The following is a 24,946-nucleotide window of genomic DNA, read 5'->3' as shown; positions in this document are numbered from 1 at the left end:
CATAAACAGGAAGTTATAATGTTAAGCATTTAATACTGCATTTTCTTCTTTGTTTTAACAGCTCAAAAGGAAGAGAAGAGAAACAAAGATAAAGCGACAGAGTTTATAGGGGCATCAAAGAAAGCTATTGCTTCAGCATCTATGGTGGAGAAACATGCATCTTCCCTCACTAAAAATTTTCCTCCAAAGAAGTCCCCTTCCATGTCTAGCACATCACTAATGAAGCAGACGCTTAAACCTGCTGGGAGTTTCAAAGGTGAAATTCCCAAGAAACCATCGCCTTCAACAGGCGGCGTTCCTTCAAAACAAGCAGCTTCTTCTCATGACTCGCCAGTTTCCAAAAAACTAGCTGCATCCAGTTTGGCTGGAGGACTCAAAAGGCCTTCGCCGTCTTCCGTTTCTACTGCATCTGGAAGTAGTCAAGCAAAAACACAAGCTAGCCCTATCCAGTCGCAGCCCAACTCGCAGATTCGACAATATATTCGTCAGTCCCTAAAAGAAATGTTATGGAAGAGGTGGGTGGGAATTCAAAGCACTTATTTTATATAGGAAACTACAACTAGAAGTAAAGCGTTAGCCTGCAGAGTTTTGTTTCTTTCTTGCTAAGTGCTACTAAGGGATTTAATTTGTGCTAGAAATTACTACAAGTATTTTTAGCATTAGAGCTTTATTAAAAATAAAAAATCTGATGCCAAATAATTGGGCATGTGAAAAAGCCTTTAAAAAAACGTCACTATCCCATTTGTAGTGAGAGACAATTACAGTTGAAGAATTAAATCACAGCATAGAGATGTTTATAATGCAGGTGACCTGAAGCTGATATCTGGCAATGGTGGTGTTTGGAGATGTAGGGGTTGTACGAAGCATAGTGTAGGGAATATCACAGTGAAAGGTTGGAAGGGCTTGCTGAGGCAGAGGTTCCTTCTTCTCCCAAAGTTAGCAACTGTATTACTTTTTTTTTTTTCTTAAAAAAAAAAAAAAGCTGAAACATTGTCCCACAAATATTAAAGCTCTTGTCAGCTGTCAAGACTTAGGCCACTGTGCTCTGGTAGTGTCTCTGAAATAGAAATGCTGTTCACAGTGGAGGGTCTAAGATTAAAACTGAAGTGTTTTAGCTCCCTCAGTAGCTCATGACAAAAAACAACAACAAAAAACTAATTGCAGTGTCATGAGTAGGAGGATTTGTAAGGACTGACCTGGCTTCAGTTCGTTAAGGCTGTCTTCCGTGGTCTTCTGTAGACAGTAGCAAAAGGTTGCCATTGTTGACATTTTGAGGTCCTGAGATAGACTTTGGCTTTGAAATGTGTTTTAAGGAAGTCCTCACTGAGTGAATAAAAGCGGGGTTAACTCCTTCCTCTGAAAATTTAGTTTTTATGAATGCTGCCTGAAGAATTTGTGCCTAACGTAAATGCGCATACCCTTTCTTGTTTTTAACAGAGTCAATGATAGTGATGATCTGGTCATGACAGAGAGTGAAGTAGGGAAAGTAGCACTCAATATTGAAAAGGAGGTGTTTAATTTGTTTCAAGTTACGGACAACCGATACAAGAGTAAATACCGTAGCATCATGTTCGATCTCGAGGACCCAAAAAATCAGGTTTGGAATTTACTTAAACAGTAAACGTACTGAAATATATTCTGTTTTTTAAATAATACATCAATATGTAGTTTCAAGAGAGAGACTTATGAGTTATGCTCTACAAAATTGTTTTAAAGCCATTCAAATATTAAATAATCCAGTTGGAATGGAAGTCCAGTTGGATCGCGTGTATTTATTAAGATTGGCCTTTGTAGCGAAATATTTGTTTATTGAATGGCATTCTTAGAAAAAAAAATAAATGTTTTTCTTCTGTGACGTTCTGTGGTTTGTATGGGAGACCACTTGTGTACATGATAATTTATCTTTTAAAGGAAAAAGAAGCTGGTGCAGATGGGAATAGTGACTAGACAACGTAATTTCTTTAAAAAAAATTCTACTATAGATATGAAACAGGAGTGGCAGTTCACCTCTCGAAATTCCTGTTCAGTAGAATTGATAGTATATTTTATGGAAATGTGGAAAATTCATACTTCATGATGATTTCATCATTAGTTTCTGGTTGCTGCACCGTGCTAAGTTTTCTTAGGATTAACTGGCATTTTTAATAGGGAATTAAGAAACCTGAAAGGGTTTTGACAGTCCAGCACTGCAAATCATGTTAGTTGCTTAAGTTATTCAGCATGGCAACAAAGTGTGTTTTTTGTTTGTTTTTTTTAGGGACTTCTTCATCGTGTTCTTCGTGGAGAAATCTCACTGTCAAAACTAGTGAGAATGAAACCCAAAGAACTTGTATCTAAAGAACTGTCTGTATGGAAGGAGAAACCAGCCAAAGCGGTAAGCAATACAATTCTCCAGTGTGTCCTTAGATATGAACTAACAGTAACTTCACCAGCCCTTACCACCCATAATTAATATATTGTTTTCTTCCTAATGAAATATGAATAACGTAAGCTTTTTCTCTTCCACTAGCCAACTGATAAGAAAATACAAAATAAAATTATAAAATCAGTATGCAGACTTGTTACTAAAGTGTTTTTGTTTCTCTCAGATGTTAGAGTCAAGAAACAAATCACACGAGATCAAGAAAGCAGCTGTAAAACGGGAACAAGTGCCTGATGTAAATATGGAAGATTCTCCCCCGGTGTCTGATTCTGATGTAAGTATTAGCTATTGCTTTAGCATGGAGGTGCCAAGGGAGATAAATGCTAACTAGGGCCTCAAATTTTGTATCAGAAATGCAGGTTGTTTCAATGAACTGTAAGAATATCACCTAGTAGGTGTGCTATGAGCATTTTCCTTTTGGTTTGAAGGAATGCAACAACCTAATATCGGGCATATATCGCATGTGCTTCTAAAATATCAGATGATGCGTGTTTTTCAGACCTTTGCCTCAGTTTACAGCAAAATCTTAGCCAATTGTTTTCCCCCCCAAAAATGTGATCAGTATTACAATTCTGTATTCTCAGGAAGCAGTTAATGTGATAGTATCTACTTCAGAATTACATGAAATGAAATGAGGACAAATACTATTTGAGAACTCTGTTTGACATGATATTCTTAAACAAATGATAAAAGGGGAAGAATAGTTCAAAATTCCATCTTTTTGTAAGTGCTGCTCAGAGCAGTAGTTCTGCACAGCCCTTAATATCTTTTTAAAGAACCGGAATTAACGGTTTCAAAAGTATTTTTTTATGATTGAATTTAGCAATCAACCAGAATGTTTTCTGTGTTTGTTCATTTCCAGGAGCAGCAGAAGTCAACCCAAACCGTACAAAATGTAAATAGTGCTCCTTCTCTAGACGTTTTTAGCAGTATGTTGAAGGATGCAAGAAATGAACATCGAGCCCATCTTTTTGACCTGAACTGCAAAATCTGTACAGGTATCTACAGTGTTGACTTTGTCTGAAGTAAAAGAATTATTAAGAGCATTGCTTGCTTACTTGTTTTTCTCTTCAGACCTTTTCATTTTTAAACAGTAATCAAATTGGGGCTAATTCTGATTACAAGACCTTGCTAGCTAAAAACATCAGATAATAATTAAAAAATTAAGAAATCACAAACTGGTCAGTAGTCAAATGCAGATTTATGAGGAGAAAAAAGACTTTTGGGGAAGTAACTTTAGCTTTTCTAATCAGAACAACTTCATCTCAGGAGTTGTTTCTTGGTTTCCCTCGGAACCGTTGTGCTGCCACAACGAATGTGTCACGGTAACTCTGCCCACGGTAACTCTGATGTCCTGTAAACGATACTTCTGGCAAACTGAAGTGGAGCACATGACGTTTGCTGGCTGGAGAGTGTGTTTTGGCTTATTACGTTTTGCTGAACTGTTCCCGTCAGTGCCAAAATGTGGACAGGTGAAATGCAACCTACAGAAATGCTTGTTTTTAAAGTCCTGTGCAATTATAACTTCAGTATATGGAGTCTTCGCTTGTAATTTGTAAATTTTCTTGTGCATTATGTGTATTGTCAATATATTGATGTTAGAAAAAACATTAAATGGCAGTTTTGGATATTGTGAATGGAATAGTTGGTGGGAATTAAATAGCCGCAGTTTGAGCAATGGTTTTAATATTTAATTATTAAATATTATAGTATTAAATCTAGAGTTTAACTGGAAAGTAAATGAGAAGATCTGATAGTTTATAGCGAGAGTGTGATACTCATACTAGCAACCAAATGGCTTGAACGTATATTTAAAATTTTAAGCAATTGATTTGTTGTTTAACTTGACTCTCTTTGCTTGCTCCTTAAAGTAGAAAGTTTGGAGCGAGGATTTCTGCTTAAGTGTGAGATATGGGTTGTGTTGCTTTTTTTTTTTTTTTTTTTTAAAGACTTTGTGAAAATGTTTGTTTGTTTGTTTGTTTGTTTGTTTGTTTGTTTGTTTTGAAGCTTAATCATGAAGTCCAACTCAGGAATCTTTGAAGGTGGTGTCTTTTTTTTTTTTTTTAATTTTCTTGCATAGCTTGTGACTGAGATTTTCAACCTTTACAACCAAAATGCAACTCTTTTAAACTCTTCCGACAGTCTCTGAGAAGTGCTCTCTGCAGGATCAAAGGCAAACTTCTTCTTAAAAAAGTCAACTTTTACACATTTTTTAAAAAGGCTTTAAAAATGAATGGCTTAAATTATATACTTGGTAGTTCTCCAGAGGTATTTCACAGACTTCCTTATAGGTTGACAGCTGGTCTTCATAAACAGGAAGTTATAATGTTAAGCATTTAATACTGCATTTTCTTCTTTGTTTTAACAGCTCAAAAGGAAGAGAAGAGAAACAAAGATAAAGCGACAGAGTTTATAGGGGCATCAAAGAAAGCTATTGCTTCAGCATCTATGGTGGAGAAACATGCATCTTCCCTCACTAAAAATTTTCCTCCAAAGAAGTCCCCTTCCATGTCTAGCACATCACTAATGAAGCAGACGCTTAAACCTGCTGGGAGTTTCAAAGGTGAAATTCCCAAGAAACCATCGCCTTCAACAGGCGGCGTTCCTTCAAAACAAGCAGCTTCTTCTCATGACTCGCCAGTTTCCAAAAAACTAGCTGCATCCAGTTTGGCTGGAGGACTCAAAAGGCCTTCGCCGTCTTCCGTTTCTACTGCATCTGGAAGTAGTCAAGCAAAAACACAAGCTAGCCCTATCCAGTCGCAGCCCAACTCGCAGATTCGACAATATATTCGTCAGTCCCTAAAAGAAATGTTATGGAAGAGGTGGGTGGGAATTCAAAGCACTTATTTTATATAGGAAACTACAACTAGAAGTAAAGCGTTAGCCTGCAGAGTTTTGTTTCTTTCTTGCTAAGTGCTACTAAGGGATTTAATTTGTGCTAGAAATTACTACAAGTATTTTTAGCATTAGAGCTTTATTAAAAATAAAAAATCTGATGCCAAATAATTGGGCATGTGAAAAAGCCTTTAAAAAAACGTCACTATCCCATTTGTAGTGAGAGACAATTACAGTTGAAGAATTAAATCACAGCATAGAGATGTTTATAATGCAGGTGACCTGAAGCTGATATCTGGCAATGGTGGTGTTTGGAGATGTAGGGGTTGTACGAAGCATAGTGTAGGGAATATCACAGTGAAAGGTTGGAAGGGCTTGCTGAGGCAGAGGTTCCTTCTTCTCCCAAAGTTAGCAACTGTATTACTTTTTTTTTTTTCTTAAAAAAAAAAAAAAGCTGAAACATTGTCCCACAAATATTAAAGCTCTTGTCAGCTGTCAAGACTTAGGCCACTGTGCTCTGGTAGTGTCTCTGAAATAGAAATGCTGTTCACAGTGGAGGGTCTAAGATTAAAACTGAAGTGTTTTAGCTCCCTCAGTAGCTCATGACAAAAAACAACAACAAAAAACTAATTGCAGTGTCATGAGTAGGAGGATTTGTAAGGACTGACCTGGCTTCAGTTCGTTAAGGCTGTCTTCCGTGGTCTTCTGTAGACAGTAGCAAAAGGTTGCCATTGTTGACATTTTGAGGTCCTGAGATAGACTTTGGCTTTGAAATGTGTTTTAAGGAAGTCCTCACTGAGTGAATAAAAGCGGGGTTAACTCCTTCCTCTGAAAATTTAGTTTTTATGAATGCTGCCTGAAGAATTTGTGCCTAACGTAAATGCGCATACCCTTTCTTGTTTTTAACAGAGTCAATGATAGTGATGATCTGGTCATGACAGAGAGTGAAGTAGGGAAAGTAGCACTCAATATTGAAAAGGAGGTGTTTAATTTGTTTCAAGTTACGGACAACCGATACAAGAGTAAATACCGTAGCATCATGTTCGATCTCGAGGACCCAAAAAATCAGGTTTGGAATTTACTTAAACAGTAAACGTACTGAAATATATTCTGTTTTTTAAATAATACATCAATATGTAGTTTCAAGAGAGAGACTTATGAGTTATGCTCTACAAAATTGTTTTAAAGCCATTCAAATATTAAATAATCCAGTTGGAATGGAAGTCCAGTTGGATCGCGTGTATTTATTAAGATTGGCCTTTGTAGCGAAATATTTGTTTATTGAATGGCATTCTTAGAAAAAAAAATAAATGTTTTTCTTCTGTGACGTTCTGTGGTTTGTATGGGAGACCACTTGTGTACATGATAATTTATCTTTTAAAGGAAAAAGAAGCTGGTGCAGATGGGAATAGTGACTAGACAACGTAATTTCTTTAAAAAAAATTCTACTATAGATATGAAACAGGAGTGGCAGTTCACCTCTCGAAATTCCTGTTCAGTAGAATTGATAGTATATTTTATGGAAATGTGGAAAATTCATACTTCATGATGATTTCATCATTAGTTTCTGGTTGCTGCACCGTGCTAAGTTTTCTTAGGATTAACTGGCATTTTTAATAGGGAATTAAGAAACCTGAAAGGGTTTTGACAGTCCAGCACTGCAAATCATGTTAGTTGCTTAAGTTATTCAGCATGGCAACAAAGTGTGTTTTTTGTTTGTTTTTTTTAGGGACTTCTTCATCGTGTTCTTCGTGGAGAAATCTCACTGTCAAAACTAGTGAGAATGAAACCCGAAGAACTTTTATCTAAAGAACTGTTTGTATGGAAGGAGAAACCAGCCAAAGCGGTAAGCAATACAATTCTCCAGTGTGTCCTTAGATATGAACTAACAGTAACTTCACCAGCCCTTACCACCCATAATTAATATATTGTTTTCTTCCTAATGAAATATGAATAACGTAAGCTTTTTCTCTTCCACTAGCCAACTGATAAGAAAATACAAAATAAAATTATAAAATCAGTATGCAGACTTGTTACTAAAGTGTTTTTGTTTCTCTCAGATGTTAGAGTCAAGAAACAAATCACACGAGATCAAGAAAGCAGCTGTAAAACGGGAACAAGTGCCTGATGTAAATATGGAAGATTCTCCCCCGGTGTCTGATTCTGATGTAAGTATTAGCTATTGCTTTAGCATGGAGGTGCCAAGGGAGATAAATGCTAACTAGGGCCTCAAATTTTGTATCAGAAATGCAGGTTGTTTCAATGAACTGTAAGAATATCACCTAGTAGGTGTGCTATGAGCATTTTCCTTTTGGTTTGAAGGAATGCAACAACCTAATATCGGGCATATATCGCATGTGCTTCTAAAATATCAGATGATGCGTGTTTTTCAGACCTTTGCCTCAGTTTACAGCAAAATCTTAGCCAATTGTTTTCCCCCCCAAAAATGTGATCAGTATTACAATTCTGTATTCTCAGGAAGCAGTTAATGTGATAGTATCTACTTCAGAATTACATGAAATGAAATGAGGACAAATACTATTTGAGAACTCTGTTTGACATGATATTCTTAAACAAATGATAAAAGGGGAAGAATAGTTCAAAATTCCATCTTTTTGTAAGTGCTGCTCAGAGCAGTAGTTCTGCACAGCCCTTAATATCTTTTTAAAGAACCGGAATTAACGGTTTCAAAAGTATTTTTTTATGATTGAATTTAGCAATCAACCAGAATGTTTTCTGTGTTTGTTCATTTCCAGGAGCAGCAGAAGTCAACCCAAACCGTACAAAATGTAAATAGTGCTCCTTCTCTAGACGTTTTTAGCAGTATGTTGAAGGATGCAAGAAATGAACATCGAGCCCATCTTTTTGACCTGAACTGCAAAATCTGTACAGGTATCTACAGTGTTGACTTTGTCTGAAGTAAAAGAATTATTAAGAGCATTGCTTGCTTACTTGTTTTTCTCTTCAGACCTTTTCATTTTTAAACAGTAATCAAATTGGGGCTAATTCTGATTACAAGACCTTGCTAGCTAAAAACATCAGATAATAATTAAAAAATTAAGAAATCACAAACTGGTCAGTAGTCAAATGCAGATTTATGAGGAGAAAAAAGACTTTTGGGGAAGTAACTTTAGCTTTTCTAATCAGAACAACTTCATCTCAGGAGTTGTTTCTTGGTTTCCCTCGGAACCGTCGTGCTGCCACAACGAATGTGTCACGGTAACTCTGCCCACGGTAACTCTGATGTCCTGTAAACGATACTTCTGGCAAACTGAAGTGGAGCACATGACGTTTGCTGGCTGGAGAGTGTGTTTTGGCTTATTACGTTTTGCTGAACTGTTCCCGTCAGTGCCAAAATGTGGACAGGTGAAATGCAACCTACAGAAATGCTTGTTTTTAAAGTCCTGTGCAATTATAACTTCAGTATATGGAGTCTTCGCTTGTAATTTGTAAATTTTCTTGTGCATTATGTGTATTGTCAATATATTGATGTTAGAAAAAACATTAAATGGCAGTTTTGGATATTGTGAATGGAATAGTTGGTGGGAATTAAATAGCCGCAGTTTGAGCAATGGTTTTAATATTTAATTATTAAATATTATAGTATTAAATCTAGAGTTTAACTGGAAAGTAAATGAGAAGATCTGATAGTTTATAGCGAGAGTGTGATACTCATACTAGCAACCAAATGGCTTGAACGTATATTTAAAATTTTAAGCAATTGATTTGTTGTTTAACTTGACTCTCTTTGCTTGCTCCTTAAAGTAGAAAGTTTGGAGCGAGGATTTCTGCTTAAGTGTGAGATATGGGTTGTGTTGCTTTTTTTTTTTTTTTTTTTTAAAGACTTTGTGAAAATGTTTGTTTGTTTGTTTGTTTGTTTGTTTGTTTGTTTGTTTTGAAGCTTAATCATGAAGTCCAACTCAGGAATCTTTGAAGGTGGTGTCTTTTTTTTTTTTTTAATTTTCTTGCATAGCTCGTGACTGAGATTTTCAACCTTTACAACCAAAATGCAACTCTTTTAAACTCTTCCGACAGTCTCTGAGAAGTGCTCTCTGCAGGATCAAAGGCAAACTTCTTCTTAAAAAAGTCAACTTTTACACATTTTTTAAAAAGGCTTTAAAAATGAATGGCTTAAATTATATACTTGGTAGTTCTCCAGAGGTATTTCACAGACTTCCTTATAGGTTGACAGCTGGTCTTCATAAACAGGAAGTTATAATGTTAAGCATTTAATACTGCATTTTCTTCTTTGTTTTAACAGCTCAAAAGGAAGAGAAGAGAAACAAAGATAAAGCGACAGAGTTTATAGGGGCATCAAAGAAAGCTATTGCTTCAGCATCTATGGTGGAGAAACATGCATCTTCCCTCACTAAAAATTTTCCTCCAAAGAAGTCCCCTTCCATGTCTAGCACATCACTAATGAAGCAGACGCTTAAACCTGCTGGGAGTTTCAAAGGTGAAATTCCCAAGAAACCATCGCCCTCAACAGGCGGCGTTCCTTCAAAACAAGCAGCTTCTTCTCATGACTCGCCAGTTTCCAAAAAACTAGCTGCATCCAGTTTGGCTGGAGGACTCAAAAGGCCTTCGCCGTCTTCCGTTTCTACTGCATCTGGAAGTAGTCAAGCAAAAACACAAGCTAGCCCTATCCAGTCGCAGCCCAACTCGCAGATTCGACAATATATTCGTCAGTCCCTAAAAGAAATGTTATGGAAGAGGTGGGTGGGAATTCAAAGCACTTATTTTATATAGGAAACTACAACTAGAAGTAAAGCGTTAGCCTGCAGAGTTTTGTTTCTTTCTTGCTAAGTGCTACTAAGGGATTTAATTTGTGCTAGAAATTACTACAAGTATTTTTAGCATTAGAGCTTTATTAAAAATAAAAAATCTGATGCCAAATAATTGGGCATGTGAAAAAGCCTTTAAAAAAACGTCACTATCCCATTTGTAGTGAGAGACAATTACAGTTGAAGAATTAAATCACAGCATAGAGATGTTTATAATGCAGGTGACCTGAAGCTGATATCTGGCAATGGTGGTGTTTGGAGATGTAGGGGTTGTACGAAGTATAGTGTAGGGAATATCACAGTGAAAGGTTGGAAGGGCTTGCTGAGGCAGAGGTTCCTTCTTCTCCCAAAGTTAGCAACTGTATTACTTTTTTTTTTTTTCTTAAAAAAAAAAAAAGCTGAAACATTGTCCCACAAATATTAAAGCTCTTGTCAGCTGTCAAGACTTAGGCCACTGTGCTCTGGTAGTGTCTCTGAAATAGAAATGCTGTTCACAGTGGAGGGTCTAAGATTAAAACTGAAGTGTTTTAGCTCCCTCAGTAGCTCATGACAAAAAACAACAACAAAAAACTAATTGCAGTGTCATGAGTAGGAGGATTTGTAAGGACTGACCTGGCTTCAGTTCGTTAAGGCTGTCTTCCGTGGTCTTCTGTAGACAGTAGCAAAAGGTTGCCATTGTTGACATTTTGAGGTCCTGAGATAGACTTTGGCTTTGAAATGTGTTTTAAGGAAGTCCTCACTGAGTGAATAAAAGTGGGGTTAACTCCTTCCTCTGAAAATTTAGTTTTTATGAATGCTGCCTGAAGAATTTGTGCCTAACGTAAATGCGCATACCCTTTCTTGTTTTTAACAGAGTCAATGAAAGTGATGATCTGGTCATGACAGAGAGTGAAGTAGGGAAAGTAGCACTCAATATTGAAAAGGAGGTGTTTAATTTGTTTCAAGTTACGGACAACCGATACAAGAGTAAATACCGTAGCATCATGTTCGATCTCGAGGACCCAAAAAATCAGGTTTGGAATTTACTTAAACAGTAAACGTACTGAAATATATTCTGTTTTTTAAATAATACATCAATATGTAGTTTCAAGAGAGAGACTTATGAATTATGCTCTAAAAAATTGTTTTAAAGCCATTCAAATATTAAATAATCCAGTTGGAATGGAAGTCCAGTTGGATCGTGTGTATTTATTAAGATTGGCCTTTGTAGCGAAATATTTGTTTATTGAATGGCATTCTTAGAAAAAAAAATAAATGTTTTTCTTCTGTGACGTTCTGTGGTTTGTATGGGAGACCACTTGTGTACATGATAATTTATCTTTTAAAGGAAAAAGAAGCTGGTGCAGATGGGAATAGTGACTAGACAACGTAATTTCTTTAAAAAAAATTCTACTATAGATATGAAACAGGAGTGGCAGTTCACCTCTCGAAATTCCTGTTCAGTAGAATTGATAGTATATTTTATGGAAATGTGGAAAATTCATACTTCATGATGATTTCATCATTAGTTTCTGGTTGCTGCACCGTGCTAAGTTTTCTTAGGATTAACTGGCATTTTTAATAGGGAATTAAGAAACCTGAAAGGGTTTTGACAGTCCAGCACTGCAAATCATGTTAGTTGCTTAAGTTATTCAGCATGGCAACAAAGTGTGTTTTTTGTTTGTTTTTTTTAGGGACTTCTTCATCGTGTACTTCGTGGAGAAATCTCAGTGTCAAAACTAGTGAGAATGAAACCCGAAGAACTTTTATCTAAAGAACTGTTTGTATGGAAGGAGAAACCAGCCAAAGCGGTAAGCAATACAATTCTCCAGTGTGTCCTTAGATATGAACTAACAGTAACTTCACCAGCCCTTACCACCCATAATTAATATATTGTTTTCTTCCTAATGAAATATGAATAACGTAAGCTTTTTCTCTTCCACTAGCCAACTGATAAGAAAATACAAAATAAAATTATAAAATCAGTATGCAGACTTGTTACTAAAGTGTTTTTGTTTCTCTCAGATGTTAGAGTCAAGAAACAAATCACACGAGATCAAGAAAGCAGCTGTAAAACGGGAACAAGTGCCTGATGTAAATATGGAAGATTCTCCCCCGGTGTCTGATTCTGATGTAAGTATTAGCTATTGCTTTAGCATGGAGGTGCCAAGGGAGATAAATGCTAACTAGGGCCTCAAATTTTGTATCAGAAATGCAGGTTGTTTCAATGAACTGTAAGAATATCACCTAGTAGGTGTGCTATGAGCATTTTCCTTTTGGTTTGAAGGAATGCAACAACCTAATATCGGGCATATATCGCATGTGCTTCTAAAATATCAGATGATGCGTGTTTTTCAGACCTTTGCCTCAGTTTACAGCAAAATCTTAGCCAATTGTTTTCCCCCCCAAAAATGTGATCAGTATTACAATTCTGTATTCTCAGGAAGCAGTTAATGTGATAGTATCTACTTCAGAATTACATGAAATGAAATGAGGACAAATACTATTTGAGAACTCTGTTTGACATGATATTCTTAAACAAATGATAAAAGGGGAAGAATAGTTCAAAATTCCATCTTTTTGTAAGTGCTGCTCAGAGCAGTAGTTCTGCACAGCCCTTAATATCTTTTTAAAGAACCGGAATTAACGGTTTCAAAAGTATTTTTTTATGATTGAATTTAGCAATCAACCAGAATGTTTTCTGTGTTTGTTCATTTCCAGGAGCAGCAGAAGTCAACCCAAACCGTACAAAATGTAAATAGTGCTCCTTCTCTAGACGTTTTTAGCAGTATGTTGAAGGATGCAAGAAATGAACATCGAGCCCATCTTTTTGACCTGAACTGCAAAATCTGTACAGGTATCTACAGTGTTGACTTTGTCTGAAGTAAAAGAATTATTAAGAGCATTGCTTGCTTACTTGTTTTTCTCTTCAGACCTTTTCATTGTTAAACAGTAATCAAAAACACTTTAAAATTAATTTTGTAGGTCAGATTTCAGCATCTGAAGATGAATTACCACCGAAGAAGATAAAATTAATGGCTTCTGCTAAAAAAGCAGTGTCAAAATCTAAACCAGAAGTTCAGCGAAAATATGAAAGTTCTGCACCAGCAGCAGCAGCGGAGCCTGCTAAAGAGGCCGCCTCTGAAAACACAGAGGAAACCGAAGTTGCACCTGCAGCAGAAGCAGTTTCCCAGTCAAGCTTAGAAAGAACTTACATCCCTACAACCCAAGGCCATGGCAACACAGATACTTCATCTGAAGAACCTTCGACTTTTCCTGCCTCTTGCACTGGTGCAGTTGTCACAACTGTAACAGTTTCTGGCCGAGAGCCTAGAACACCAATGAGCGGCTCCTCTGGTAGTACGACGACAGCCCTGCGTTCTGGTACTGCATCTGGTGAAGTTTTAACAGGGGAGACAAAGCAGGAAATGTCAAAACCAGTTATGACTGTCCCCAAATCAATATTAACAAAGCCATCGTCCTCACCAGATCCAAGATACTTAGCTGTTCATCAGTCACCCAATATCAGGTGTGTATATTTAATAGGAAGCTAAGCCACTGAATCTCTGGTCTCGCTATGTTCAGTGTGTTTGTCCCCCTTTGCTTCTTACCCTCCCCTGCCAATAATCAAAAGGCATGTTCAACTTTAAATGCGATTACCTGAACTTTAAATTTTTAATTTGTCATCTCCTTGTTTAACTTCTCTAGTTGGTAAAATTTTCTGAGCATCGTGATATATTGACAGTAAAAATTCTTCAATGTGTTTTAACAGATAAATAAAACTTATAAGATATTTGACTTTAAATCTGCATGTGCATTCAAATATATTAAGTGTTTGTGAGGGTTGGTTTAAAGCTGCTCCAGACTTTCATCCTATATTGGATGAAAGTGGAAAACATTAACAAAGCATTTACTAAGGCTTCTGTTACTTGCTTTTTTAAAAGAAAGTAATTGATCAATAAGAGGAGGGAAGAAAAGAAGAAGAAGGAAGCATTCTTACTGTGCTCTATAACGTTTCTCTTTTGGATTTGTTTTGCAGTGTTGCTGAGCCACGCTCACCTCAAGGCAGCGACACTTCTCTCTTCCTCTCTCGCCTCAACACCATTTGGAAAGGATTTATTAATCTGCAGAGTGTGGCCAAATTTATCGCTAAAGCATATCCTGTCTCCGGGTGCTTTGATTATCTTAGTGAGGTTAGCACTGACATGTTTATGCGTTTAGAATGTATTGCAGTTCCTGTTGTTAGAAAGGCTGGGGTCACTGTGTATGTTGTTATATTGGACGTGTAACAAAAAAAAAAAATTGCATCCCTTTAGTAATCTCCTGTAGTAATAGGAACAGTAGCCTGAGGCAGGGGGGAGGAGAGAAAGCCTTTTAAAAAAATTCCTCACGTATTTGTGAAGAATTCTCATGTCTGTTAATATGTTTATATATATGTTAGTATCTAACATAGAATAATAGCTTGATTTCAAGATCAGTTTTTGACGAGAAGCATCATCAGCATGTGTTTTGAAAGAGATGCCTTGTTCTGCTCACAAACAGATGGATGGATCACTGATGTGATCTATTAGAAAAGTTTGGCCATTTATTAAAAATATCATGCTTTGATTAACTTTGATGCAACTGCTTTTATATTTTGGGAGGGTGTACATTCAACTAATGAGGTAGTATGACAGCTTGTGATGAAACAACTGAGCAGTTTCTTAACTTCTCTGAAGAAGTGTATTTGTTGTGATTGAGGGTTTCAGGCGTGTAGTTTAGGTCTTTTCTTGGGAGGGTTGGTGGCTCTCTTGTTGTTTTTGCTAGAACAGGTTTCACTGTCATCATGACAGGAAGCTAACTAGAATTCATATGGGTGCAAAAATTTCAGATAAATTGAAAGCGTAGATAAAAGCTATACTACATATAACAGGTTCCCTGTAAAAGCAAAGCTAACAAATAGAATCGGCTGATAGGCATACAAAAGTATTTGACCTTCCACTGCTATCTTCGTCAGGCAGTGCTTTTTCTGTTTTGTGTGTACTGCCAGCCTTCCAGTAATATGCCATAATGAACTCCTTGCATTTTGGAAACAGCCTGTCTGAAATTAGGAATGTATATGTGCAAGTTTAGTAAAACATAGTACTGTATTATCGCCTAAGCTACTGGGATGGGGCAATCTGTGCTGGTTCAAAACTGTAGCCTCTCTTTCCTTTTCTTATACGACCATGTAATGCTTCTTGTTTAGGATTTACCAGACACGATTCATATTGGTGGGAAGATCTCACCGAAGGCAGTCTGGGATTATGTTGGCAAACTCAAATCTTCACTTTGTAAGGTATTTACTTAAAATCCTTTGGAAAACCAGGAAGAAATACACAGCGGCTTTTGATAGAATTTCCTTGTTACTAATTTATATTGATGTCGATCACACCTGGAAAACTACTGCTACCACTTATTCCATTGAAATTTTTGATTTATTGAAGAAACAGGTTTGCCTGTTGAGCTGCCAATCGTCTTTCCCCTGTGTAGTAGTTAAACATTCATACAACCTATTGTTTTTTAATGATTGAATATAAACAATCTATTTATTCAGTTACTGAAGATAGAAATTCAATTTTAAAAGACTAGGAAATTATTAGTAAGTGTATGTAATAAATTTTACTACTAAAACCCTGATGGATTTAGTAAAAATGAAGCACGGTATGCAAATATAATCTAAGAATTTTCCATTTCTTTCCTAATTATTTGAATATTCTGAACCTAAAGAGGTGTAGCTTGATGTGAGATACGTAAATAGTTGGTCTTTCTGAAAATGACAAAATTGATTCTGGTTTAATATTACCAATTGAATGACAGTATTTTCTTAAATCTTGGTTTAAAGCTGCTCCAGACTTTCATCCTATATTGGATGAAAGTGGAAAACGATTTTATTTGCTGATGTGTTACAGGTTGAATTTTTCCACTTTGATTTTGTATTTCAGGAATTGTTTTTGATTCGTTTGATTCGTTTCCATCCTGCCACAGAAGAAGAAGAAGTTGCCTATATCTCTCTCTACTCCTATTTTAGCAGTCGTCATTGTTTTGGTGTTGTAACTAATAACAACAGACATGTCAAGAATCTCTACCTGATCCCACTGAGTTCTAAGGACCCAATTCCTTCCAACCTCTTGCCCTTTAAGGGACCAGGTAAGCACAAAATTTAGGGGAGGTTAACTGCTAGGCAAAATTACAAAACGAGTAAATCAGAGACCAATTGGTTTTGAATGTTTAATGTAAGCATAATTAAAAAATATATAATTTTATAAAAAGATTTTAAAAGTGTGCATATAGGAAAAAATTGCAAAGTCAATCATCTCAAGGTGCCATGGTCTGAAACTCACATAGCCTTTCCAACAAGATAAATCTCTGCTGTTAGGAGGATTTGTTTACCCATAAAATGGAGTACATAGAACAGCCACTATATTGAGACAAACAAGCAAATATTATGAGAACATTCAACCGACCCTACTTTCAACAACCCATAAATCCACCAAGTTTTAGGTCCCTACAAGCCATGTGCTGTCCCCTAAATCACATAGGAGACTCTTATCCCACGGAGCAGTCAAGAAATCTCTGAAGACAAAGGTAACGTTTATGGTTTCACTACATTGTTGTTATCTCATGGTATGTATTACGCTGTGCATGCAATATGCATGTACACGGGGTCTGAAATATTCTGTGCTACCTGGATCAAGTTCCAGACAAATCACTGACTTCAGAACATTGGTTTGCCTGGGAGCAGGCAAATTCCTTTTGCGTAGGTGGCAGACAGTAGGTGGTATAGGTTGGTATATATTACGCTCTTCTATTTTTAGTTAGAGTTATCAGCAGTAATGTATGGCTTGAATTTGCTCCATCTTTGTGCACTGAACATGGAAACAGAAGAAATGAGAATGAATTCAGATGTGAAACACCTTTATATTACAAAATTTGAAGTCACCTTCATCTGAGGATGGAGGCGGTGCATATGCTTAGTTTCCAAATAAGTACCTTTTTTCATCTAGAGTAACAGGTTGAGGAGCTTAAGAGCTACACGTTACAATGAAGGCAATACTGCATTGTTGTAAGGATGGTTTGCAAAATACTAAACAGCGCAAAATAATTACACATTAAAACATGTAAGGAGCTGACCTTTCTGACAAGCTGACTGTCCTCTGCTACCCAAATACAAGTTTAGGACTAAACTCAATGAAGCATTCTCAGGGCTTATATTCATAAACAGAGGTGTGTTCTGCCTGGCCAGGTTTTCACATGTTAATGGCATACGACTTAAAAAACAATAACAAAAAAACACCACCAACAAGTAATGTAATGCTAGGAAAATACTCTTCTTTCCTGCATGAAATTGCAAAGGGCGCTTGCTTTGTGTTCTTGGACAAGATTTTTCTCATACGCTCTGAGCCTGTCTTAACCTGCTCTAGGGAAGCATTTAAATGATCTTCCCCTCCTTGCATTCTTGAGCAAACATAGGCTGTCCTTGTACATCATCTTTTATATTTCTGTTGTAGATTTCATTTCAAATGAAGCTTTTAAAGTGGAGGCCTGGCAAAAGTAGACAGACTTGTTAGTATTAGTATAGAAATGAGGAATGTCAGGCTGGTTTTTACAAAATGTAAATAGGAAAAGTTCTTTCAAAACTGGAGGTAATTGCCCAGAAGAAACATAGGTATAAACACTTGCAGGCATGTATTAATACCACAGCGTAAAAGACTTGTAATACATACTTGTTACTGACATCTGATGGAATTTACTGTTTTTTATACCCAATAAAGATATTTTTGGGAAAGTGGTCATTGTCTCCTTAAATGTGTGTACCTTCAAATAGAGTTTAGCAAGTACTCAAAAAACATGACAGTGTAAGATACTTTGATAAATATGACTGGGGGCGGGAGGAGGGGGAGGACAATAATCCCATCACTCCAGAAGTCCTAGCTGGAAGATATTCCAGCTGTATCAACCAGCTCCATCAGGTGCATACGGATTATGAATCTGTTATGAATCCTGTTTTCTGATGGACTGGATTTGGAACACAACTGAGGACCTCTGACCTGCTGTAGTGCCTAGAAGATCTACAAAACTTTGTCATGGGTGATATAGAGGAACATGGAAGGATATTCACATTTATTCACTTCAACCACCTCAGATATTTATTACCAGATATTATCTGTTGGTGGGATGTTCACCATTGTGGTTTTTTTTTTTTTTTCTGGTAGTTTACTGTGTGTGAATTTGTTTGTCTCGTTTCACATACACACAACACTATTTAGCACTTTCATCTGTAGATCTGAAAACACTTTGAAAAAAAATTAAAAGGTATAATCAGTCATTATTAGCACTAGGAAGACGCACTTATGGAGGGATTTATTGGCAATGTTGGCAATGTATCGGGTACCATACATATTTAAAATAGAAGAATTTTAATTTAAAAAGTGTATCAGCAGAGGGCATGCCGCAGTATCTCTTCCGTTAGTTTAAGCTTGGAAGTGTTTTTAAGTATGAAGGCATGAAATCTCTTCAAGATATTTAGAGTACTCATACCAGTATGGAAAGCAGCAGTAGTAGAACAACATATTTTTGATGTCAGCCACTCCCATTCAGCAAATGTACCGTAATGTGCAGCAGTGTTACAGCGGTGGAAGTGATCTCTATCACTGAATCCAGATACACCAACTTGATAGTTTTCAATCATGCTTTCACAATTAACTGGGACAAGTATTTAAACGGCGTGTTGATAATGATTACAGCTTTGCTTGTATTGGTCTCTGCAGTTAAAAGTGTGGCATAGGTCTGTTCCCTAAGTTTTGCCATCAGTGTACAGAAATTAGGGATGTATCCTTAGTGGTACAGTTAACTTCCTAGCAGCTGCGGATGGTAGGGACAATATGTGGCCATTACGTAGATAAATACTGCAAAACTGATTTCATGAAAATAAAAAACGTATTTAACGGAAAAAAAAAATATTAATCCCATAGTAATATTTAATACATCTTGTTTAAATAGATTTAATTACAGGATGTAACTTGATAACACCATCGTGGTCTTCAAATGCAGAATGCATTTAACAATATTTTATAAATAATTTAGCATCAAAAGCTACTAACATAGCTTGCAGCACTTAAAATGCTTGCTTGTGAAAGATAGTTATTGAGCAATAGTTGGAGACTGCAGCCAACATTTTCATTTAGTTATTACCTAAAATTAGGCACTTAACCTATTTATGGATATTGAAACCTATTTACGGATATGGAAATGGAATGGGACTGAGCTTTGAAGTGCTGGTCTGGCTGTATATTTCCATCCAAAAGAAGCACTTACTGTGTGATCGCTTTGGATTGAATGAATTTAGAAACTGGGTTAGGCATCTGTTGAAAACTACAGTATCAAAATGTAAAGTTTTAATGGATTTCTTCTCTGACCAAACTAAACAGATTCAGTTATAACCGTTGTTAATTTAGCTTTGGAATTTATCTTGAACGTGTGTTTAAGTTTTACTCTGATTTTATTAGCGATGATCTCTGTCTCTTACAGGGATTCAGAACTGTTTTTCTATCTTTTTGCTGTTAATTTTAGATACACAGTCCAATAGATTTTTGAAACCTGCTCGTTTCAATTAGTCAGTGTTTGAGATGCATGTTGTGACTAGTTGGATAAATCACAGGTCTCTGCAGAAGGGCAGATAACCAATACGTTAACGACAGAAGAACAGTGAATGCTTACGAGGAGTTTTAGGGTGAACACAGATTTGAGAGATCCTCTGCACGGGTCGATGCTGACCAAATGTGGAGTCGTTACTCACATGCTGATAAAGAAAAAATGTAAAGCAGTCACTCAGAGTGAATCATACCTAACTATTGAGTCTCTTCAGAGTGTACACAGTCTTCCCAAGTAAGCTGTCTTTTGAGCTATGCCCTGATGTTATGTATTAATGTAACTTCATCTGGGGTAGTAAACTATAGTGATCAGAATTGCTAGGATTGCTTTTAGGCAGTGGGTTGAAAGGAGTTTTTAACTGGGTGAATCAAGGATTTGTGATCCTTTCCAAATAATCTTAGATTCACCAAAGATAATTACTTGTTTAGTTCCTGTCCTGCCTCCTTTCGTTGTACATCTTGCCGTCCCTGCCCTCTCACAAGGGCAATCTGTATAGAATTATAAGCAAACTAAATTATAAGCAAGTCTTAGTTTTGGTTAGTATAGCTAGGTCATTTTCTTGATGCATTTATAATTCGTGTGTATATATATATATATTTCTAACCATGGAAGAAAGTGAAAATTGGCAACACAAAATACTGAAATACTAGATCTGGAGGAAAAAGCTTGGCACTGAATTTTAAATGTACAAGTAGGAAATACTATGTGCTACTAAATGAAAAATAGAAGTTTATTTAAACCAGCATGGCCAACATCCTCTCAACCACAGAACTATGTAAAACTCAAACACTGAACTTTGAAGTAATCTGAAATCAGCTGTGGAGCTAGAATGCATTCAATCAAATTTCAGTGTTATTTTTTTTCCAAATACTTAAAATGAGAGCTGCTTCTGATAGGAAACTTCAAGTAGATTTTGCATTGGCCCCAATTTTTTCTGTCTTTTTGCAAAGACCTTCTAGTGAGTAACCAGATTTTGCTGGTCTCTCCATTATGTGGCTAAAACAGGCGTGCTGCACTATTACCAGTCACAGTCAGAAGAACACAGAATTTCAGAATTTAGGCAGGTTACTGCTTAATGAAATCTTTATGCTTAATGAAGCTGTGTTGAAGAAGTCATCGTCTTGATTTACCTGGTTATAATCCTCTTGCTGAGGAAACCTCACATTGAACTTAAGAAATAGGCTTACCTCATTTAATTCTTTCTTAGCGTACGTGAATATAATTTCAGCTATACAAATAAAAACAGCTGATGTAATTTTCTCATAAGATAGTAAATTTAGGAGCCCCCTTAAAACTTTGAATTCAGTTGTTTCAGCAAAGGTTCATACTTATGACTGGTAATGGCAAATAGAATTTATCTGCAACTATGGGAAGTTTGGGTTTTTGCTGGTATCAAGAAGTTTTCAGTGGCAATAATTAGTTATTTATAAGTTGTTCCTTAGTGAGCAGTTGGTTTTGTTTAGTAAGAGACTAAAGATATACATAAATTCATATATTACACCTCTTTTAAACTCTTACTTAAGGGTCATGAATATAAGGGACAGTGTAGGTTTTAGAGTCCTCATTGTATAACCACAGTAAATCTCTTTGCTGTTAGTTTCATTTCTCTATTATTGGTTCCTTGCTGGATGCAAATATTAATATGGCTCCCAAATGAGGATCTCAAGTCACTAAATCCAGAAGTTAAAATCCTCTCTTTATATGTTTTTTCTACATTTGCCACTGACTGTATGTTAAAGGATTTATTCCCTGCTCTTTATTCTGGTTGTATTTGTCTTCCACGAGTGCCTGTGGGAAATGTGAATGTACAAGGAAGGAATACAATAATGTGAAACGGACCTTCAGCTGTTTGCATTTTTCCTCTTTATGGGAAACTTTCCGGTCATTTCTGGAAGTGCTTCTCCAGGGATTCAAGCCTGAAGCTTTCACAATGGAGTAATTCTGCTCACATTTCTTACTTAGGGAAGGGTCTGTGGCATCAAACTCAATTCTACAACAGTGTTAAAAGTCACCTTGATGGAATGGTGTAAATGTCAGTCCGGTATTTTAGCACAGATTAGAACAGAAATGTAATTATTAAGTTTAACAATGCCTCGTGCTTTCTTTGTAACAGAAAGTGAAGTGTTTGTTGTTGTTGTTTGTCTGTTTGTTTGTTTTAATAGCATTAGTTTTTTTCTCTTTATTTCTAGTTCTTCAATTCCAACGTAGCCCTACAGAAAGTTAGATTGCTTGTCCAGGTTTTCTCACTTATCAGTATCTCTGTGTATATAAGGTATTTGCAAAGCATTTAGAAAGGAAATATTTGATTGGGGGAGGAAGTGGACAATAATAAGTAGAAAGTAATAATACAAAAATAGGAAAACTTTCTTTAATTTTTGAACAGCAGAGACATTTACAAGGACATCTTTCAGTAAGATTCACCTGTTACTGCAATATTAAAAAAATATCAGGGAAAGAATTAAAACATTTTTAGTTACTGTATACAAATTTATATAAATAGTAATTAAATATAGACACATAGGCTTATGGGATAATGTCACTGCATGAAATTTAGAAGAACTGTTACTGTTATGACTCATAGCTGCCATTATATAAAATGATAAGTTCCTATTGAGAACACAGATAAAAAATAGTAGTTTTTTTACATATGCAATCTTTGTGTTTCCTTTCAGGTCTCGAGTCTTCACGTCCAAATTTAATTCTTGGATTGGTTATCTGTCAGAAAGGGAAGCGTCTTGCTACTACCATGGATACAGACAAAATAGAGAAAAAGCGCAGCCGAATTCAGGTGCAAGAGGAAACAGAAACATCGCTGTACTCTAAGGGGCCAGTAGCTTCTTCACAAGAAAAGAAAACTCCGAAATACACACTGTATTCGGGAGACTCAGCTGTAAGTACAACACTACCTGGATCTCCTCCACCTCCACCCCCACTTCCCGTTCCAGAAACCTCATCAGTCACACCTTCAGTATTAAAAATACCGTCCTCGACTAAGAGTGGAACCACAAGTACTGTACCACCACCAGTTTCAGCTACCGCTTCTACAAGTGCTACTGCTACGCATTCTTCATCCTCAAAAAATACCACACCTCTTGAGTACATCCACCAGACACTTTTTGGTAAAAAGAAGACTTTTGAACCTCTTGCTAAGGAGACTGAAACTGTCCAGTCTTCAAATCAGGAAGCTAAAGCAGCTGTGGATGGAGGTGTGTCAGCTGTTCCTTTGCTAGATCCCATTGTACAACAGTTTGGACAGATGTCAAAAGACAAAGCTATAGAAGATGAGGAGGATGACAGGCCATACGATCCCAAAGAAGAATATGATCCAGAGAAAGCTTTTGAAATGCAGACCGGTGAAAGCAAAAAACTGTATAGTGTGGAGAAGCCCAGTAACACAGCAGAACTAAAGGATGAGGCCTATGATCTGGAAGACAAAACTATCTTGGAGGAAGCAAAAGTTACGGTTGATGATTTACCTAACAAAATGTATACAGACACTAAAAACACTTCCGTGGAAACACCTGCCTCGTATGTGCCAGATTTATCTGCGTCTTCATCCTTGGTGGAACTGCAAAAAATGTTAGAAGAATTAAACAAACAACTAGAAGAGCAGAAACGACAAACTGAGGAGCAAGAAGAAGCCCTCAGACAACAACGAGCAGCTGTTGGTGTTTCAGTGGCTCACTTCTCGGTGTCTGATGCTTTAATGTCACCTCCACCAAAATCTTCCCTAATAGAGACTGAATTGTTCCATCAGGACCAACAGGCTGCGCAAAAAGTAGATTTACCTTCATCTTCCAATCAGCAAGCACAAGTTTTAAACCAGAGCTGTGACCCTCAAGCGAGTTTTCCAAACACTTTGCAGACTTCACTTGGTAAGGAAGATAAAACTTTAATTCCTGCTACTCAGCTTAGTTACGGTGGTGATAACTGGGTTTCCAGTGAAAAGCCTCCTGCAGTGCTCCAAAAAGAGGCACCTAATAGCAAATTTGAAAATACTGTTCAAGTTACTTTGGAACATGTGAGTCAAGCAGTTTCTGCAGAACCTTCTACATCCAGGCCTTTACGTAAAGTGCTGCTTCCGACACCTCCAAGTACGTCTTTTCAGCCTAATTTCTCCCCATCTAATGACAGTCAGTCTTTGCAAGATATGCACAAAGTATCCTGGTCAAACGAGGCAAATCCAATGTTTACTTCTCAGGAAAAGGGACCTGGTCACTTTGAACCAGACAGGGGTCTTTCTGCGGTGCAATACGAAGAACAAAGAAACCCTCAGCCTCATCAATTTGTAGAACAAACTGAATCTCCACCAGTTCAGGGTGAGGGTGGACCTCTCCCACAGCACTTTGAGGAGAACCGAGCTGGAGGTCCGTTTTCTTTGTCTGGGCAGAAAGGAGGACCTCCAGCACCACTGATGCTCAATGCACACGCAGGACCTCATGGACCTAATTTTAGAGGCCCAGCGCCACAGTTCTCAGAAGAGCATGTTTCTCCAAATAACGATGGACAAAGAGGATCTGCCCCTGGAAGATTTGGAAGTCAAAAGGGCCCCATTCCTTCCTTATTTTCTACGCAGCATGGACCACAGTCGCCACAAAATATGAAGCCAACCCCAAGACCACTCCTGGACCTTCCCAGTCATCCACCAGGCCACAGAAAGGAGATGTGGGAGGAAGCTGGGCCGTCTGCACCTCTTTCTGGTATTCCTGGGCAAGGGCCCGAGTCAGAAGGACAGTGGTCAGGATCTGACTTCCGAGAAGGCAAAAATCTTGAATTTAGAGGCCAGACATTTGAAGGGAGACAGAGAGAGAGATACGAAGGAGGAAGTAAAGACAAGGTTTTAGATCAGCCAGAGCCTCAGCAAGCAGAGAATCGACAAAGCAGACCCTCTGAGGAAAGACGAAGGGATCGAGAACATGGCAGACCTTGGGAAACAGACCGTGGCAGAAACTGCAACAGAGACAGGGACTGGGAGAGACACAGAGACAAAGAATGGGATAAAAACAGAGACAGAAACCAACGTGACAGAGAACGATCAAGAAGCAGAGACAGAGATCGTGACAGAGACCGAGACCGGGATCGAAGCAGGGAAAAAGAGCGCGATCGAGACAGAGATCGAGATCGTGAAAGAGGAAAAGATCGGAAAGATCGCAGTAAAAGTAGGGAGATCGGTAAAGAGGTGAAGCCAGAAACACCTAAGGAAGGTCAGAAACCAACAGAGGCAGAAGCTTCATCTTCCACTAATCAGTCATAG

General features: G+C 37.2%; 1 protein-coding gene and 1 long non-coding RNA gene across 2 annotated transcripts in view; both read left to right on the top strand.

The window, feature by feature from the left end:
* The window catches only part of LOC137858008 (uncharacterized), a 445,999-nt gene that overhangs the window by 215,760 nt on the left and 205,293 nt on the right, over window positions 1-24,946 (top strand). The window lies entirely within an intron of this gene.
* The window catches only part of LOC137857067 (death-inducer obliterator 1-like), a 26,469-nt gene extending 1,523 nt beyond the window's left edge, over window positions 1-24,946 (top strand). Inside the window, exons 2-19 of the mRNA XM_068683122.1 lie at window positions 62-515; window positions 1,438-1,597; window positions 2,258-2,374; window positions 2,589-2,696; window positions 3,285-3,420; window positions 4,791-5,244; window positions 6,167-6,326; window positions 6,987-7,125; window positions 9,519-9,972; window positions 10,895-11,054; window positions 11,715-11,831; window positions 12,046-12,153; window positions 12,742-12,877; window positions 13,006-13,549; window positions 14,060-14,213; window positions 15,248-15,337; window positions 15,984-16,188; window positions 22,365-24,946. Coding sequence (XP_068539223.1) covers window positions 62-515; window positions 1,438-1,597; window positions 2,258-2,374; window positions 2,589-2,696; window positions 3,285-3,420; window positions 4,791-5,244; window positions 6,167-6,326; window positions 6,987-7,125; window positions 9,519-9,972; window positions 10,895-11,054; window positions 11,715-11,831; window positions 12,046-12,153; window positions 12,742-12,877; window positions 13,006-13,549; window positions 14,060-14,213; window positions 15,248-15,337; window positions 15,984-16,188; window positions 22,365-24,946 — 6,278 coding nt within the window. The remainder of the gene's footprint in view (window positions 1-61; window positions 516-1,437; window positions 1,598-2,257; window positions 2,375-2,588; window positions 2,697-3,284; window positions 3,421-4,790; window positions 5,245-6,166; window positions 6,327-6,986; window positions 7,126-9,518; window positions 9,973-10,894; window positions 11,055-11,714; window positions 11,832-12,045; window positions 12,154-12,741; window positions 12,878-13,005; window positions 13,550-14,059; window positions 14,214-15,247; window positions 15,338-15,983; window positions 16,189-22,364) is intronic.

This window comes from Anas acuta, chromosome 5 (assembly GCF_963932015.1).
Source record: "Anas acuta chromosome 5, bAnaAcu1.1, whole genome shotgun sequence".
Classification (NCBI taxonomy): domain Eukaryota; kingdom Metazoa; phylum Chordata; class Aves; order Anseriformes; family Anatidae; genus Anas; species Anas acuta.
This window is presented reverse-complemented; position numbering and strand designations above follow the sequence as displayed.